The sequence below is a fragment of the Dama dama genome, chromosome 5 (assembly GCF_033118175.1).
Source record: "Dama dama isolate Ldn47 chromosome 5, ASM3311817v1, whole genome shotgun sequence".
Lineage (NCBI taxonomy): Eukaryota > Metazoa > Chordata > Mammalia > Artiodactyla > Cervidae > Dama > Dama dama.
Genome location: NC_083685.1, coordinates 125,954,939 through 125,970,888, shown reverse-complemented (window position 1 = coordinate 125,970,888; position 15,950 = coordinate 125,954,939). Strand labels below are relative to the sequence as shown.

The following is a 15,950-nucleotide window of genomic DNA, read 5'->3' as shown; positions in this document are numbered from 1 at the left end:
CAGATCACAATATATAATATAACCCAGGACTAAAACTCTTCAAGAGCAGTTCTGGGAGGCAGGTGAGGGTGTTTCTTCCCCGGAGTCCAGAGCCAAACTGGAGGGGGGAGCTGTCCCTGGAAGTCCTGTGTTTTGGTGGCTCAGCACACATTCAGAAGGGCTGGAGGAATAAGAGGACCTTAGTCACGTATCTGGGCGCTATGGGCACCAAGGAAGGGATGAACGGGAAGTAGGAAAAGGTGTGGAGTATGAGTCTCCCCCAGGTTTCCTCAGAATCAGGCCGGTTCACTGCCCCACCATCTTCACTCCTCTGGGAAGGTGGAGCAAGTCTGTTGCTAGTATAAAAAATTTAGGGAGTTCCCTCAGATATGCAGATGACGCCACACTTAATGGCAGAAAGCAAAGAAGAACTAAAGCGCCTCTTGATGGAACTGAAAGAGGAGAGTGGAAAAAGTTGGCTTCAAACCCAACATTCAGAAAACTAAGATCATGGCATGTGGTCCCATCACTTCGTGGCAAATAGATGGGGAAACAATGGAAACAGTGAGAGACTTTATTTTGGGGGGCTCCAAAATCACTGCAGATGGTGATTGCAGCCATGAAATTAAAAGACACTTGCTACCTGGAAGAAAAGTTATGACCAACCTAGATAGTGTATTAAAAGCAGAGATATTACTTTGCCAACAAAGTTTCGTCTAGCCAAATCTTTGGTTTTTCCAGTGGTCATGTATGGATGTGAGAGTTGGGCTATAAAGAAAGCTGAGTGCTGAAGAATTGATGCTTTTGAACTGTGGTGTTGGAGAAGACTCTTGAGAGTCCCTTGGACTGCAAGGAGATCCAACCAGTCCATCCTAAAGGAAATCAGTCCTGGGTGTTCATTGGAAGGACTGATGCTGAAGCTGAAACTCCAATACTTTGGCCACCTGATGTGAAGAGCTGACTCATTTGAAAAGACCCTGATGCTGGGAAAGATTGAAGACAGGAGGAGAAGGGGATGACAGAGGATGAGATGGTTGGATGGCATCACATACTCAATGGACATGAGTTTGAGCAAGCTCCAGAAGCTGGTGATGGACAGGGAAGCCTGGCATGCTGCAGTCCATGGGGTCGCAAAGAGTTGGACACGACTGAGCAACTGAACTGAACTGAACTGGTGATCCAATGGTTAGTGGAAGCAACTCGGTGCTTCCACTCCCAGGGCTCAGGTTCAATCCCTGATCAGGAAATTAAGATCCCACAAGTGGCATGGCAGCACCCCCCCAAAAAAATTATATAATTCATCATGGTAATGTAATAAATGGCATCCGGTCCCATCACTTCATGGCAAGTAGATGGAGAAACAGTGGAAACAGTGGCTGACTATATTTTTCTGGGCTCCAAAATCACTGCAGATGGTGACTGCAATCATGAAATTAAAAGACACTTACTCCTTGGGAGGAAAGTTATGACCAACCTAGACAGCATATTAAAAAGCAGAGACATTACTTTGTCAACAAAGGTCCATCTAGCCAAGGCTATGGTTTTTCCAGTGGTCATGTATGGATGTGAGAGTTGGACTGTGAAGAAAGCTGAGCACCGAAAAATTGATGCTTTTGAACTGTGGTGTTGGAGAAGACTCTTGAGAGTCCCTTGGACTGCAAGGAGATCCAACCAGTCCATCCTAAAGGTGATCAGTCCTGGGTGTTCATTGGTAGGACTGATGTTGAAGCTGAAACTCCAATACTTTGGCCACCTGATGCGAAGAGCTGATTCATTTGAAAAGACCCTGATGCTGGGAAAGATTGAGAGCAGGAGGAGAAGGGGATGACAGAGGATGAGTTGGTTGGATGGCATCACCAATTCAATGGGTATGGGTTTGGGTAAACTGTGGGAGTTGGTGATGGACAGGGAGGCCTGGTGTGCTGCGGTTCATGGGGTCACAAGGAGTTGGACACGACTGAGGGACTGAGCTGAACTGAACTGAATGTAATAAAGGAGAAAAGCCAAATTACCCTGAATATTCATTGGAAGGACTGATGCTGAAGCTGAAGCTCCAATACTCTGTCCACCTGATGCGAAGAGCTGACTCATTGGAAAAGACCATGATGCTGGGAAAGGTTGAGGGCAGGAAGAGAAGGGGGTGACAGAGGATGAGATGGTTGGATGGCATCACCAATTTAATGGACATGAACTTGGGCGAACTCCGGGAGGTGGTGAGGGACAAGGAGGCCTGGTGTGCTGCAGTCCACGGAGCCGTAAAGACTTGGACATGATTGTCCAACAACAACATGCAAAGCATTATACAAAAATCCAGTACTTTTCATGATAAGCTAGGAATGGAAAGATATCTATAAGGAAACATTCTGCAAACATTAAAACCAGTGGTAAGGACTTCTCTGGGGATCCAGTGGGTAGTACTCCACGCTTTCAATGCCAAAAGTAAAAGTCACTCAGTCACGTCTGACTCTGTGACCCCATGGACTATACAGTTCATGGAATGCTCCAGGCCAGAATACTGGAGTGGGTAGCCGTTTCCTCCTCCAGGGGATCTTCCCAACCCAGAGATCAAACCCAGGTCTCCCACATTGCAGGCGGATTCTTTACCAGATGAGCCACGAGGGAAGTCCCACAAGCCTCAGGGCATGGCCAAAGGAAAAAAAGGCAAATCATGAAAAGGCCTCCCTTTAAAAGCAGGAGAAAGACCAGGATGTTCATAAAGGCTCCTGAAAACCTAAAGAGAAGAACGACCATATCACCTGGTCATCCCACTTCCAGGCATGTATCAAAAGGAAGTGAAAACGGTCTCGAAGAATATCCACACACCCACATCACTGCAATAACCGAGATATGGAAACAAACCGAAATGTCTAACAGCAGACGAAGAGATGAGGCAGACATGGTGTACACACGGTGAAATTGATGCCGTACATCAGTTATATCTAAAAATACCCGGAAAAAATGAAAATAGAGTGATCTTGGGGACGGCTAAAAATATATGAATGCTCTGAGGGGAGGATAAATTAGGAGTTTGAGGTTAACATATACATACTACTATACATATTGAATAAAATAGTTAATCGACAAAGACCTACTGTATAGCACGGGGGCCTCTAGTCAATACTCTGGAACAACCTCTATGGGAGAAGAATCTAAAAAATGGATATATGTGTATGTATGTATGTATAACAGAATCATTTTACTGTACACCTAAAACTAACACAACATTGTAACTCAACTCTATTCCATTATAAAACAAACATTAAATTAAATTGACAAAGAAGATGCTGGGTTGACAAACCTATATGTGTATATACATACACACTCTGGAAAATCATATGCATATATATGGTAAAACCATGAAGAAAGGAGATGATGAATGTAAAATCCAGAGTTTAAAGGAGGAACTTAGGGCTTCAAAAGTTTTAACGATGTCTATTACTTAAGCTGCAAGATAGACACTCAAGAGTTACAGAGTATTCCTGGTTTAAAGAGTAGGCATTTATTAGGTATATTCTTTTGTTTGCATGATATATTGCAAGAAAAAGTTTCCCAAAAGTTCCCCGAGTGTTCTGAGAGCAACACTGGCACTGAATTTATTGGTCAGAAGTCATTTCCATCCAGCAGAGGGGGCTGTGACCCTTGGCAGTCATAGCAACAGATGTCACTGGTTCTCGGAGCTTCTCAAGGGCCTGTGGGCCCAGAGGACGGCACCGAGCAGGCCCAGGAGCAGCGGCACTTTCAGGAAGACCGGGAGCAGGAAGTGGGCGCTGCCCAGCCGGGGCCTGTGGGGACACGGGGACAGACAGTGAGCAGCATCCTCAGGGAGGCCCTGGGCTCTCCACCCCCGCCCCCCAGAGCGGAGGCCACGACAACCCACACGAAGATCACCCCCGGACAGGGCAGCCCCTCCCTAAGGACCCCTGCTCCCCTTCTCTCTGCTGAACAATTCCCCGCGAGAATTAGGCCTGTGAGCAGGAGGGTGGACGTCGCCGTGAGAATCTCGTGAGGGAGACCAGGGATCCTGGCGGGATCTGGGCAGGAGGAGGATTCCTTCCGAGGCCCTCCGCAGGTGGGGTTACCCTATCTTGGGTACAGTAATCAGTCGTGGGGTTATTTGTTTGTTGTCTCCTCTCTTATAAACAGCGTTTTCCACGAAGGAAGGGACTGTTTGTTTTATTCACAGGGAGAAACTCGTACCAGGCTGATACCTCTGAAGATCAGCAGTTAAACATCTGCTGTATACTCTAATATGAAATAAAAATTAAATTAAAAAAAAGTCATATGGTGAACATTAAAAAAGTGATGGTATTAGTTGACGGATGAATGAATGACTCCCTGAGCTCTCTCTGCCCTTGGAGGCTGGGGTTCTTCGACGGGATGACACGTCTGACCAGGGTTCAAGGTGGGGAGGGGCCACAGTGCAGGAGCCAGTGATGCCCAGAGCTGCTGCCACCTGCTCTGCCCTGGACCAGGTCCCGCAGCCTCCTTTTATGGGACATTTACACTCACTTTTCTCTCTACCTGGAGCCTCATTTCTGCAGAAACCTGAATGCCAGGCTCCCCAGATCCTGCAGGTCTCCCCTCAAAGGATTCAGCCAAGCATCCCTGATTATCATGTATTAAATAGCAAATCTAATCATCTTCCCACACACACACTTAGCAAACCCCAGTGACTGGTATTGTTCCGTAGTACTCATCACAAACCACCATATTTACATAGGAACTCTGTGTGGACTGGCCCAGGGCGTGACTTCCCCCTTAGAGCACAGTTCTCATCAGAGTAGGATCCTGTCCGGGTGGTCTTACCTGCATCCACACCAGAGCACCAGCACCAGGACCTTCACAATCAGGTGTGGGAATAAACGAGGGGCCCGGAGACGGAAGACCAAATCCCCCACCTGTCCCCTCACCCAGAGAAACCACCCAGGTGCCCTGTCCTGGGACGTGGGCCCCTTACCACAGAGGGTGGCCGGGATCGGGGGTCTCCTGACCGGATGCGGTGCTCCAGGTGGGCCCTGGCAGGGTCGTGGGAGAGCCTGGGGAGCCTGTGGGCCTCTCAGGGCTGGTGGCTGCAGCAGGGGCTGAGAGAGAAGCACAAGGCAGGCCCTGTCTCCTTCCCCTGGTCCCCACACGCCGGCCCGATGTGGCTGTGACTCACACAGTCAGGGTCACTCAGGCCACCTGATCAGATGTGCTGTGTCCACCGCTCCCCATGGTCTCACCCAGGGCTGACCAGCACCCTGGGCCCCCCTCCCCCCAGCCTTCAGATGCACCTTGGCCAGGTGGGCACAGGCAGATGCAGAGTGGAGAAAAAGAGGGAGAAACAGGCTTAGCCCAGCAGGGCCGGAGGAAGTCCCCCAGAGCGACAGAGGGAGCCCCGCTCAGGTCGGGGGCATGTTTTTGCACTTTCCTTGGGGTTACAAGAGAAGCCCCAGAACCCCGGGAGGTCCTTCCAGAACACTGTAGGGTCATTGGTGGCCTCTGGGCCAGCACAAGGGCAGAGTGTGTATTGGATCGTGGTGGAGAAGCCCGCCGCAGGTGCGGGCTCTGGAGCAGGTCCCACCCCTAGGCTCAGCGGGCTGCCCCATCTCACGCACGTCCTCAGGGCCCCGGGGTCAAGGCGGGCCTGCATGCAGTGGGGCCTTGTGAGAGTGCGCCCCCCGTAGGCGGGACCCTGCACAGGCCAGAAAGAGACACGGGCCTCTTGAGAGTGGACGTGCCCTTGTGAGGACAGCAGGCAGCCTAGACCCCAGAGCGGATGCCTGCCAGCCTGTGAAGCAGAAATGTGCATGAATGTCTCCACCTGGAGACAGAGATGTGCATGTGTGCAAACAAACATGTCCCAAGACACCACCCAGACAAAGGCTCACTGCCCACCCGCTCTGGGTCATCCTGGCCCAGCTTTTCTGTCCCACTTCCTTCCTGAGGGTCCGGGTGACCAGCCTGCTGCTGGAGTGAGGGTGGAGGATGCTCACCTGGGGTCACAGACACCTCCACCTGGAAGGTGAGATCCAATAAAAGTGGCACATCGATCCCACAACCATACTTTCCCGCATCCTCCTCTCTGAGGCTCTCCAAGGTCACTGTGAAGGTGAGGTTTGCAGGACGGTCTCTGATGGACACGCGGCCCATCCTCACTTCTCTCGCAGACCCTCCAGTCTCCACAGTATTCCACAAACAGGGGGCTTTGCACCAGAATTTGATGTTTTGCTTGAATTCCTCCCGGTACTGACACTCCACGCTCAGTGATCCCCCCACGATGCCCGTCAGTCTGCTGGGGCCACTCAGGGACAAACAGCCTGGAAAACACAGTCGGGTCCGGCTTTCAACAGGTGGGCCTGGGTCAGAAGAGCCCCGGATGCGGGTCCCTCAGCTGCCCATGGGGTCTGGAGGAGGCCAAGGCAGAAAGGGAGCCTTCCTCAGACCCAGGGGAGGAAGACGGAGCTCCCTTCTCACCGAGGAAGGGTGTCCTCAGAGACAGAAGAGCCCAGGATGGGAACACCTCCGTGTGTGTGTGTTGGGGGGTGCCCCAGGAGGTCATCTCTGACTGTGACCGTTGAGGTGTGACCATCACAGGTGCCCCCCCCACCAGCAGAGTGGACCAGCCTCACCTGCTTCACGCCCTGAACCCTCCTGCTCGCTGCTGAGACAGGCGGCGGCCCCTCCTGGGACCTTCGTCCCCCTCCCCCCGCTCACCCAGCTCCAGCCCTGCCCCCTCCCCTCCCCAGGAAGGGCTCAGCCGCTCACCTGGGACCTGGAGCAGCAGCAGAGCTGAAGGCAGCCACCCGGCCCTGCCCCTCGGGCTCATTTCCCCAGCAGGGATGTCAACTGCAGCAGTGCCAGGCCCCGGGCAGGGACAGGGTCAGGCCTCCTCAGAGCAGTCCCTCCCCATCCCCACTTCCCCTCCTCTGGGCATCTCTGCTTCCTGGTTCCGTCCTGGGTCGGGTGAGATGATCCAGGGGGCAGGGGGCAGGAAGCTTAGGGGGAGGGGCACATGGCTGGTCCCGGGCAAGGACCCGCTGCCCTCAGCTCCGCTCAGCCCAGCAACTAGACAGGTGCCGGGCCCCTTGATCGGGGAGGCTGTCCCTTCCTCGCCCAACCCACAGCAGAATCTCTTTCAGTCTCACACGCCCATCCACGGCAGGGACAAGCTGGAGTCTTCTTCGTGGCACATCCCCGCCCTCTGCGATACGTCATTTCGTTCTGGTCAGGATGGGAAGTCTGAGGGTAGATGTCATGCTCATCCACCCTCCCCAGTCCTGGTGGTGACCAAGCGGTCACTGTCTCCCCATCTGCAGCTCTAGGCGACCACAAGCCGTTGCCCCCACAGGAATCAAAGTCCTCTTCCTACCCTGCAAATCTGCCCCGTGATCCCAGACAACTTCCTACGTCCCATCCTGGCTCTGGTTCCCGCCAGGGTACACATCCCTTGGGCTGTGGCTCCCCCCATCTCGGGCCCCTCGCTGCCCACATTAGACACAGATCAGCTGTTCCCAGCCTTCCTTGACCCCTTCTTCATGCTCTGCCTCTGGACAGAGGCTACTCCCCGTTGAGAAGCAGAGAGAGACTGGGGACGGACAGGAGCCATAGGAGAAGACGCTGGGTGGAGGGATGAGGAGCTGGGGACCTGGGGGCTGAGAGGAGCCTCCTCCCCCGTCAGTGGCACACAGGGGGCAGTTGTACAACAGGGGCCCGAGGGCAGACTGCTGGGCCTCTCCTGGATCCACGATGAGCAGGGGCCTCTTCGCAGTGCAGGGATGAGGGAGGGACCTGCCCACAGAGAGGAGACACACTGCCCCTCCTCACTCACAATGGCATTCTCACATGACATGCAGGGGCATGGAGTCATATCTTCCTGGGCAGTGGGATGGGGATAATGGGGAACTGCAGTCCTTCCCTCGGGTAGGTTTTCTCAGCTTCTCAAGATTGTCTGCAGAAACCAGGGTCTCCCATTACGCCCACGCTGGTCTTAACTCTCCCTGCTTCCCGGGCATGGGCAGTGGACCTGGGTCCCAGGGCAAAGCTGGAGAGATACAGTAGAGATGGGTCACTCTGCTTGACCGATCACTGACCACACCAGCGACTCCTGCCCTTCTCCAGATGAAGCCCCCGTGTTCTGACCAGGTCTCTCCCACAGCTCGTGGCAGCATGCAGAGGCCAAAAACTCAGCCACCTCATCCTGACTCCAGATCCACCCCCAGGCTGCCCCTATCCCCACACTGGGCCTCATCCAGACCCTTGGACCCCTATTCCTCCTACTGACCCACAGCCAACACCCTTGACTGTTCAACTTCCCTGACCCTCCCAGCTGAGTTTGGTTCTCTTGTTGTGTGTCCCGTTGGACCATTGGACACCCCCTCTGGGATTGATCTCCTGGGATTTGTGGCTCCCTGTGTGTCTCCATCTGGGCTGTGGCCCCAAGAGCTGATATCACCTTCTTGCCTGAAGCCCACTGTCTTTCCAGCATAGCCTGTGGCAATTCAGCTAAGGGATCAATGACTGAATTCCTCTCTCAGGACTCCCCTGCTTTCAGGAAACTAACTTCTCCAATCCTGCTTTTCCTTTTTCTACTCAGGCTGGTGAACACGACTGGATCATGATTCTTGGAGAACTTGGCACCAGTGGACCCTGCAAGCATCTGCCCTCTGCTCTCCCCTGCATCCGCATCTAAGATGCTCCCAAGGCAGGACGTTTGCACCCGCAGTTCCCTTTGCCTGAGGACACTTCGTCCAGGTGCCCACAGGGCTCACTGCATTCCTTTCTTCTGGACTTGGTTAAAGATCACCCTCTTCACAAGGATGATAGGACTCATCCCTTACTGTCTCACCAATAGCACCTCCTCTTATGTTGTGTTACTAAAGATACCCTTCAATATGGACTTGGACATTTCTGCATGTCTGCATACCTGCACTATTGTATCTGTTATTTCTCTCTGTCCACCAACTGGAATATGAGCAACAAAAGCTGAGCTTTTTCTTCTGTTTAATCATGGTTGGAAGTAATGCCTAGGTTACTGGTTACTGCTTTGGTCCTCTCTCCATATATTTGCTGCATGAAAAGTGGGCGCAATTGCCCAGGTCCTGGCTGCTTCAAACAGATGAGTCAGGATGATAACCTGCCTCTCAGAGATCTTTGGTGCTGGCAAGTTCATCACGATGCAGTTTGAACTGAAACTGTGGGAAGCCTACCCAGGTCTTTGGTCGTACAAGTCATGGAGACTAAGCTACTGAATAGAAGACTCACTCATGGCCCCTCAATCGATTTCAAAACTTGAACCAGGTCTATAACCACGGACCTTGAATGATGGGGTGACAGTGGGACTTGAGTTAACTTTCAAAAGGAGGAAGGAAGGATTCTGTGATAGTTGCATAAATTTCATATGGTTATTTTCTACCAGCCATCCACAAAGGACCTAAACACACGAACCAGTTTGACTGGGCATGGGGAAGGGAATAATCTGGTTTTCCATGCAATGCTGGATTCTGTTCTGAACTGACACCAATTGGAGAATCCCACATGGTCCTTCGGGCCATTAGACAGAACAGTGGGATGTGAAAGTTCATGCAGAATGGAGTCTTGATTCAGGTCCCATGCATGCTGGCTCCGTGGACTGTCGACTCTCTGCATTGTTGTTTCCTGAGTTTAGAATGCCTAATTAAATAGACACATTCAGCAACTGGAAGTTTCCCCACTCTGGATCCGAGACCTGTGGAAGGTGGGTGATTATGGTAGCACAGATCATGTGGGAAACCATGGAACTGCCTGGATCCATCAAAACAGATCCAAAAGCCAGATTCCCACACTCCTAGGGTTTGAAGCCTGCAGAGAGGGCCCCTGAGACTTCAGTGCATGAGTGATGCTCCGCGGATGAGCTGAAAGCTCTGAAGTCAATATTGATCTGTGGTCACAGTTCAGAAGCACCCATTGAGGAGGTATGCTTTTGGTTTCAGAGAATCATGGGCAAGGAAAGAAAGCTACAAGGAAATCCACAAAGGCAGTATTCTGAGAGAGTGGTAGAGTGTGATACAGGACAGGTGAGTCAGAAGGTCATTTCCATTCAGTGGTCCGACTGCATCATCGAAGAGAACACGATGAACACGGGGGCTACTGGTTCTCATAAATGGACCGACTCCGTCTGTCTGCAGAGCTCCTCAGAGGCCTGTTGACCCAGAGGACGGCACCGAGCATGCCGAGGAGCAGGGGCACCTTCAGGAAGACCAGGAGCAGGAAGTGGATGCTGCCCAGCAGGGGCCTGTGGGGATACGGGGACAGACAGTGAGCAGCATCCTCAGGGAGACCCTGGGCTCTCCACCTTGCTTGGCCCGCGTCCAGGTTCTGTGGCCTCAAGAATCTAAACAAGGATCAACCCAACACAGAGCAGCCCCACTTGAATGACTTCTGGACCCTGAACTTCAAGAATTGCCCCTGAGATTTAGGACTGTGGACATAAGGGTGGATGTGGCTATGAGAATCATGTGAGGGAGACCAGAGATCCAAGGGGGACCTGGGCCTTAGGAGGGTTTCTATCTGAGCCCTCCTCATGGGGGCTTCCCCAGAGGCCCAGAGGGTAAAGAATCTGCCTGCGATGCAGGAGACACCCGGGTTGGATTCAGGGTCAGGAAGATCCCCTCAAGAAGAGATTGGCTACCCACTCCAGTATTCCTGCCTGGAGAATCCCATGGACAGAGGAGCCTGGTGGGCTAGAGTCCGTGGGGGTCACAGAGTCAGACATGACGGAAACATCTAAGACACTCCTCATGTGGGGGATTTGCGGTCTAGGGTACTGAACCCAATACTGGGAGACTTGGTTGATGTCTGCTAGCCAGTAGAGCATCACCTTCTTGAGCACAGGAACTCTTCTGTCTTATTCAGTGAGCAGCCAGTATCTGCCCAGGGTCTCCAAAGCTCCAGTCCTTTAAAGCCCTTGGCTGGTGAAAGAGTGACCCCCTCAGCTCTGCACCATCAGAGGCCAGGTCTCTTCAGCAAGATGATGCTGATGAGCAGGGCTGCAGGGGACAGAGGGGTCACCAATGCCTAGAGCATCTGTTTCCTGCCCTGCCCCTGGCTGGGGGCCTTTGGTTCACCCTGTTCCTCCATGTGCCTGGGGCCTTATTTCTGAGGATCCCGGCATACCTGGCCCCCCAGATCCTGCGGGCCTCCACTCAAGTGTCTGGAATCAGTTAGGGGCCCTCTCATCATTGTGTGTTAACTAGCAAACTCCACCACCCTCCCACACATGCTGGCCCATCACCCAGGTGACATTGTCCTCCAAGCAATCATCAGTAGGTCGTGTATTTATACGACTGGCGTGTCGATCTGTTCATCATGTGAGTCCCCTCTTAGAACACGACTCTGTCAGGGCAGGACTGGGTCTGTGTGCTTTGCTGCTGCATCCCAAGTCAACGAGAGTTCCAGGCACTTAGTAGGACCCTTACTTCTTGTTACAGAATTTGTTGAATAAATTAGGGTCTTTGGTGAAGGGACACTGGCCTGTTACTCCCTGGGCTCACCGAGAAATCACCCAGGTGAGATGTCCTGGGATGGGGGTCCCTTACCGATGAGCTTGGCCGGGATCAGGGGCCTCCGGCCCAGACACGGTGCTCCAGGTGGGCACTGGCAGGGTCGTGGGAGACTCCGGGGTGCTTGTGGACCTCTCGGGGCTGGTGGTTGTCATAGTGACTGAGGGAGAAACACAAGTTAGGACCTGTTTCATTCCCTGGGTCCCCCTCTCCGTCCCAGTGTGGCTCTGACTCACAGTCAAGGTCACTCACGCCATCTGGATGGACGTGCTGTGTCCACCACCCCTTGGCCACACCCAGGCCTGACCAACACCCTCGGCCCCCCTCCCTGCCCCTCTCCAGATGCCCCCACCAAGATGGGCACTGGCAGAGGCTTATGACCCTGCTCCCCTGGGGATCTGAGAGTGTAGAGAGGGCACTTGGCTCCAGGTCACCCCAGCCACAGACACACCTCTGTCCTCCTGGCCCACCCTGCCAGGGGACAAACGCGCAGTGACCCGTATTCTTTAGGGATTAACACAGAGAGACGGGGTGGACAGTGACGGGCAAGGGGAGAGGCTGGAGCGAAGCTCAGATGGAAAGTCCTGCAGCTGAGTCTGAGCTGAATCAGGAGACCCCGTGTCCCTGTCAGCCAGGCCCAGGGTCCCAGGCAGTCCTCTCCATGAGAGGGCATGACCGGAAAGATCTAGAGAAATACCGGCCTGGTGGACCCCATGAAATGTGGCCTCTCCTGAGGTTAGTGGACAAAGCCCTTCCCCGACACACCCCGCGGAACCAGTCAACTTTCAGTTCTGTTCTTGTAAAGAGAAACACACAAAGGAAACCTCCCTCGTGAGAGAGAAGCAGGGGCCAGCAGGAAGGAGCTCGGGGAGCCGGGGGCTACGTCAGAGCAAGCAGTCAGGGGAGAAAGCGTGTGTGTGGACAGAGGATTGTGGCTGGCTTCCTAGGAAACCAGAGCAGCCTTCTGTTAAAGAAGTCTTATTGGGGCTTCCCTGGTGGTCCAGTGGCAAAGAATGTGCCTCCCACTGCAGGGGACAGGGGTTCAATCCTTGGTCTGGGAAGATCCCACACGCCACCAGGCGTGCACAATGCCTGAGCCTGTGCTCTAGAGCCCGCGCTCCGCAGCAGGAGATGCCACTGAGCAAGAAGCCCGAGCGCCGCAGCAAAGAGCATCCCATGCTCACTGCAGCCGGAGAAGGCCCGCGTGCAGCAGTCAAGACCCAGCACGGCCAAAGAGAAAGAAAGAAAAGTTTAAGGATTCATTTTCAGCATGTGGTGGTCTACTGAGAGCCATAACACCTCCTAAGACCCTTTTCCTCTTTACCTTTCCTCATCCTTCTTTGCCTAACGGGCCCCTCTGGGTTTCCTCCTTGGGTACCAGGTGCCAGAAGAAGAGGGAGAGGCAAGGTCAGGCTGGAGCAGAGAGGGGTCTCCAAATCATCCAGAGCCCCACGTGGGATCCGGGACTCTGCCTCCCCCCTCTCGAGGCTGCTGCAGATCCCCAGGACCAGCTCGGTGAGGCTGGGGCCCCAGGAGCCCTCCACGACACTGCAATGTCCTCTGCTGGCCCTGCTGGTCCCTGTCCCCTAGGGCTTGCCAGAGAGGTCCAGGAAGAGACACAGAGTCACCTTCAGAGTAGACCTGACCCTTGTCAGGTCAGAAAGGCAGCAGGCACCCAGATTCAGGGTGTATCTCCCTCCCCTTCCACCCAGGAGAGCTTCAGCTGTGCGGGTGTGTCAGGGTAGACACAGAGGAGGTCTCGAAGAACCAGAGGTGCACATGTGCCTGTCGACCACTCAGCCCTGGGTCCTGATCACGGATCCCAGGACACCCTCCGCTCCAGGTCCTCCCTGAGGGTCAGGGTCCCAGGTACAGTCAGCAGCCCTAGAGTTGACGTCACAGGCTCACCTGGGATCACAGACACTTCCACCTGGAAGGTGGGATTAATTGAAAATCGCACATCAATCCCACATACATATGTTCCCGCATCCTCCTCTCTGAGGCTCTCCAAGGTCACTGTGAAGGTGAGGCTCGCAGGATGGTCTCTGATGGACACGCGGCCCCTCCTCACTTCTCTCTCTGACTCTCTGGTCTCCATGATCTTCCACAATAACACACACGGGAATTTGCACCAGTATTTGGAATTGTTTATGAATTCCTCCCGGTACCGACACTCCACGCTCAGCGATCCCCCCACGATGCCCGTAACTCTGCTCGGGCCACTCAAGGACAAACAGCCTGGAAAACAATCAGGTTCAGCTTTCATCAGCTGGGCCTGGGTCAGAAGAGCCCCGGATGCGGGTCTGTCAGCCGTCCGTGGGGTCTGGAGGTGGTCAAGGCAGCAAGGGAGCCTTCCTCAGGCCAGGGGAAGAATATGGGGAGGAGCTCTTTCCTCACCGAGGAGAGGGTGTCCTCAGAGACAGAAGAGCCCAGGATGGGAACACCTCCGTGTGTGTGTGGGGGGGGGGGTGCCCCAGGAGGTCACCTCTGACTGTGACCATTGAGGTGTGACCATCACAGGCGCCCCTCCCACCAGCACAGTGGACCAGCCTCACCTGCTTGACGCCCTGAACCCTCCTGCTCGCTGCTGAGACAGGCAGCGGACCCTCCTCAAACCTTCTCCCCCTCCCCCCGGCTCATCCAGCTCCAGCCCTGCCCCCTCCCCTCCCCAGGAAGGGCTCAGCCGCTCACCTGGGACCTGGAGCAGCAGCAGAGCTGAAGGCAGCCACCCGGCCCTGGCCCTCGGGGTCATTTCCCCAGCAGGGATGTCACCTGCAGCAGAGCCAGGCCCCGGGCAGGGACAGGGTCAGACCTCCTCAGACAGGCCCTTCCCATCCCTACTTCTGCTTCTCTGGACCTCTCTGCTTCCTGGTGCTGTCCTTGGTCAGATCAGATGGGTCAGGGGTCAGGGGACAGGAAGCTTAGGGGGAGGGGAACACGCCTGGTCCGGTGCAAGGACCTGCTACCCTCAGCTCCTCTAAATCAGGGACTGGACACATGCAGGGCCTCTCCATCGGGGAGGCTGCCCCCTCCTCACCCAACCCACAGCTGGTCCTCTCTCCATCCCACATGCCCCCCCCTGCCCCATGCCCCTCCCACCTCCTATGGTCAGGGACAAGCTGGGTTCCTCCTTCCAGGAATGTCTCCACCCTTTGTGACACATTCTCTTGTGGTCGGGGGTGGATTTCATACTCATCAGCCTGTCTGTCTTTGTTGTTGTTGTTTATTCACTAAGCGGTGTCCAACTCTTTGTGTTCCCATGGACTGTAGCATGCCAGCCTTCACTGCCCTTCACTATCTCCCAGTATTTCCTCCAACTCATGGCTATCGAGTCGAAGATTCCATCCAACCATCTCATCCTCTATCACGTTTTCTCCTCTTGCCTTCAATCTTTCCCAGCATTATGGTCTTTTCCAATGAGTCGACTCTTTGTATCAGGTGGCCAAAGTATTGGAGCTTCAGCTTCAGCATCAGTCCTTCCAATGAATATTCAGGGTTGATTTCTTGTAGGTTTGACTGGTTTGATCTCCTTACTGTTGGAGGGACTCTCAAGAGTCTTGTCCAGCACCACAATTCAAAAGCACCAATTCTACGCCACTCGGCCTTCTTTATGGTCCAGCTCTCACATCCATACATCTGTACTGGAAAAATCGTATAGTTTTGACTATATGAACCTTTCTTGGCTAAGTAATGACTCTGCTTTTAAATATGTTGTCTAAGTTTGTCATAGCTTTTCTTCTAAAGAGCAAGCATCTTTTATTTTCATGGCTGCAATCACTGTCTTCAGTGATTTTGGAGCCCAAGAAAAAAAGTCTATCTCTGTGTCTATTGTTTCCCCATCTATTTGCTATGAAGTGATAGAATGGGATGCCATGATTTTAGTTTTTCGAATGTTGAATTTTAAGCCAGCTCTTTCATTTTCCTTTTTCACCATCAAGAGGCCCTTCAGTTCCTCTTCACTTTCTGCCTTTGGAGTGGTGTCATCTGCATATCTCAGGTTATTGACATTTCTCCTGGCAATCTTGATTCCAACTTGTGATTCATCTAGCCTGGCATTTTGCATGATGTATTGGTCCTGATATTGACCAGAGAGGTCTCTCTGTTCCAACCTGAAGCTTGTGGCAACCATGAGACTCTGCCCCCACAAGACCCCAAAGTCCACTTCCTGCCTTACAAATTGGCCCTATGACCCCAGAAAACTTGCTATGTCCCATCTTGATTCTGGTTCCCCCCAGGGTACACATCCCTCAGGCTGTAGCTCCCCCCATCTCGGGCCCCTCGCTGCCCACGTTAGACACAGATCAGCTGTTCCCAGCCTTCCTTGACCCCTTCTTCACACTCCGCCTCTGGGCAGAGGCTACTCCCCGTTGAGAAGCAGAGAGAGACTGAGAATGGACAGGAGCCAGAGGAGAAGACGCTGGGTAGAAGGATGAGGAGCTGGGGACCTGGGGG

General features: G+C 53.6%; 2 protein-coding genes across 7 annotated transcripts; both read right to left on the bottom strand.

Annotated features, from left to right (window-relative positions):
- Window positions 1–3,455: 3,455 nt before the first annotated feature.
- Window positions 3,456–7,124, bottom strand: LOC133056176 (CMRF35-like molecule 6). Its single transcript, XM_061141277.1, has 4 exons — window positions 6,727–7,124; window positions 5,955–6,278; window positions 4,937–5,060; window positions 3,456–3,761 (listed from the first exon to the last, which is right to left on the bottom strand). Exons 1-4 carry the CDS (start codon window positions 6,785–6,787, stop codon window positions 3,641–3,643), a joined length of 630 nt encoding a protein of 209 aa, XP_060997260.1. The 5' UTR covers window positions 6,788–7,124; the 3' UTR covers window positions 3,456–3,640.
- A 2,224-nt stretch (window positions 7,125–9,348) lies between these two features.
- LOC133057861 (CMRF35-like molecule 6) lies at window positions 9,349–14,559 on the bottom strand. Of its 6 annotated transcripts, XR_009693112.1 has the most exons (6): window positions 14,190–14,559; window positions 13,407–13,736; window positions 12,823–12,867; window positions 11,535–11,658; window positions 10,817–10,985; window positions 9,349–10,231 (listed from the first exon to the last, which is right to left on the bottom strand). XR_009693112.1 is itself a non-coding variant. In XM_061144937.1 (5 exons), the coding sequence occupies exons 1-5, from the start codon at window positions 14,248–14,250 to the stop codon at window positions 10,084–10,086; spliced, it is 708 nt and encodes a 235-aa protein (XP_061000920.1). In that variant the 5' UTR covers window positions 14,251–14,549; the 3' UTR covers window positions 9,349–10,083. The 6 variants fall into 6 exon arrangements, 4 of the variants coding, with proteins under 4 accessions (XP_061000920.1, XP_061000923.1, XP_061000922.1 ...); XM_061144937.1 differs by lacking the exon at window positions 10,817–10,985 and having other exon boundaries at window positions 14,190–14,549; XM_061144940.1 differs by lacking the exon at window positions 10,817–10,985 and having other exon boundaries at window positions 13,407–13,599; window positions 14,190–14,549.
- Between the last annotated feature and the right edge of the window lie 1,391 nt (window positions 14,560–15,950).

Excerpts from the sequence above, each read along its gene's own strand:
- LOC133057861 (XM_061144937.1), bottom strand. The coding sequence starts at position 14,250 with ATGACCCCGAGGGCCAGGGCCGGGTGGCTGCCTTCAGCTCTGCTGCTG. Across the intron at positions 13,737-14,189 it reads GCTGCTGCTCCAGGTCCCAG|GCTGTTTGTCCTTGAGTGGC; the intron begins GTGAGCGGCTGA and ends ATTGTTTTCCAG. Across the intron at positions 11,659-12,822 it reads GCAAAGAAGGATGAGGAAAG|TCACTATGACAACCACCAGC; the intron begins GTAAAGAGGAAA and ends TTTCTCCCTCAG.
- LOC133056176 (XM_061141277.1), bottom strand. The coding sequence starts at position 6,787 with ATGAGCCCGAGGGGCAGGGCCGGGTGGCTGCCTTCAGCTCTGCTGCTG. Across the intron at positions 6,279-6,726 it reads GCTGCTGCTCCAGGTCCCAG|GCTGTTTGTCCCTGAGTGGC; the intron begins GTGAGCGGCTGA and ends TGTGTTTTCCAG. Across the intron at positions 5,061-5,954 it reads GGAGGTGTCTGTGACCCCAG|CCCCTGCTGCAGCCACCAGC; the intron begins GTGAGCATCCTC and ends CTTCTCTCTCAG.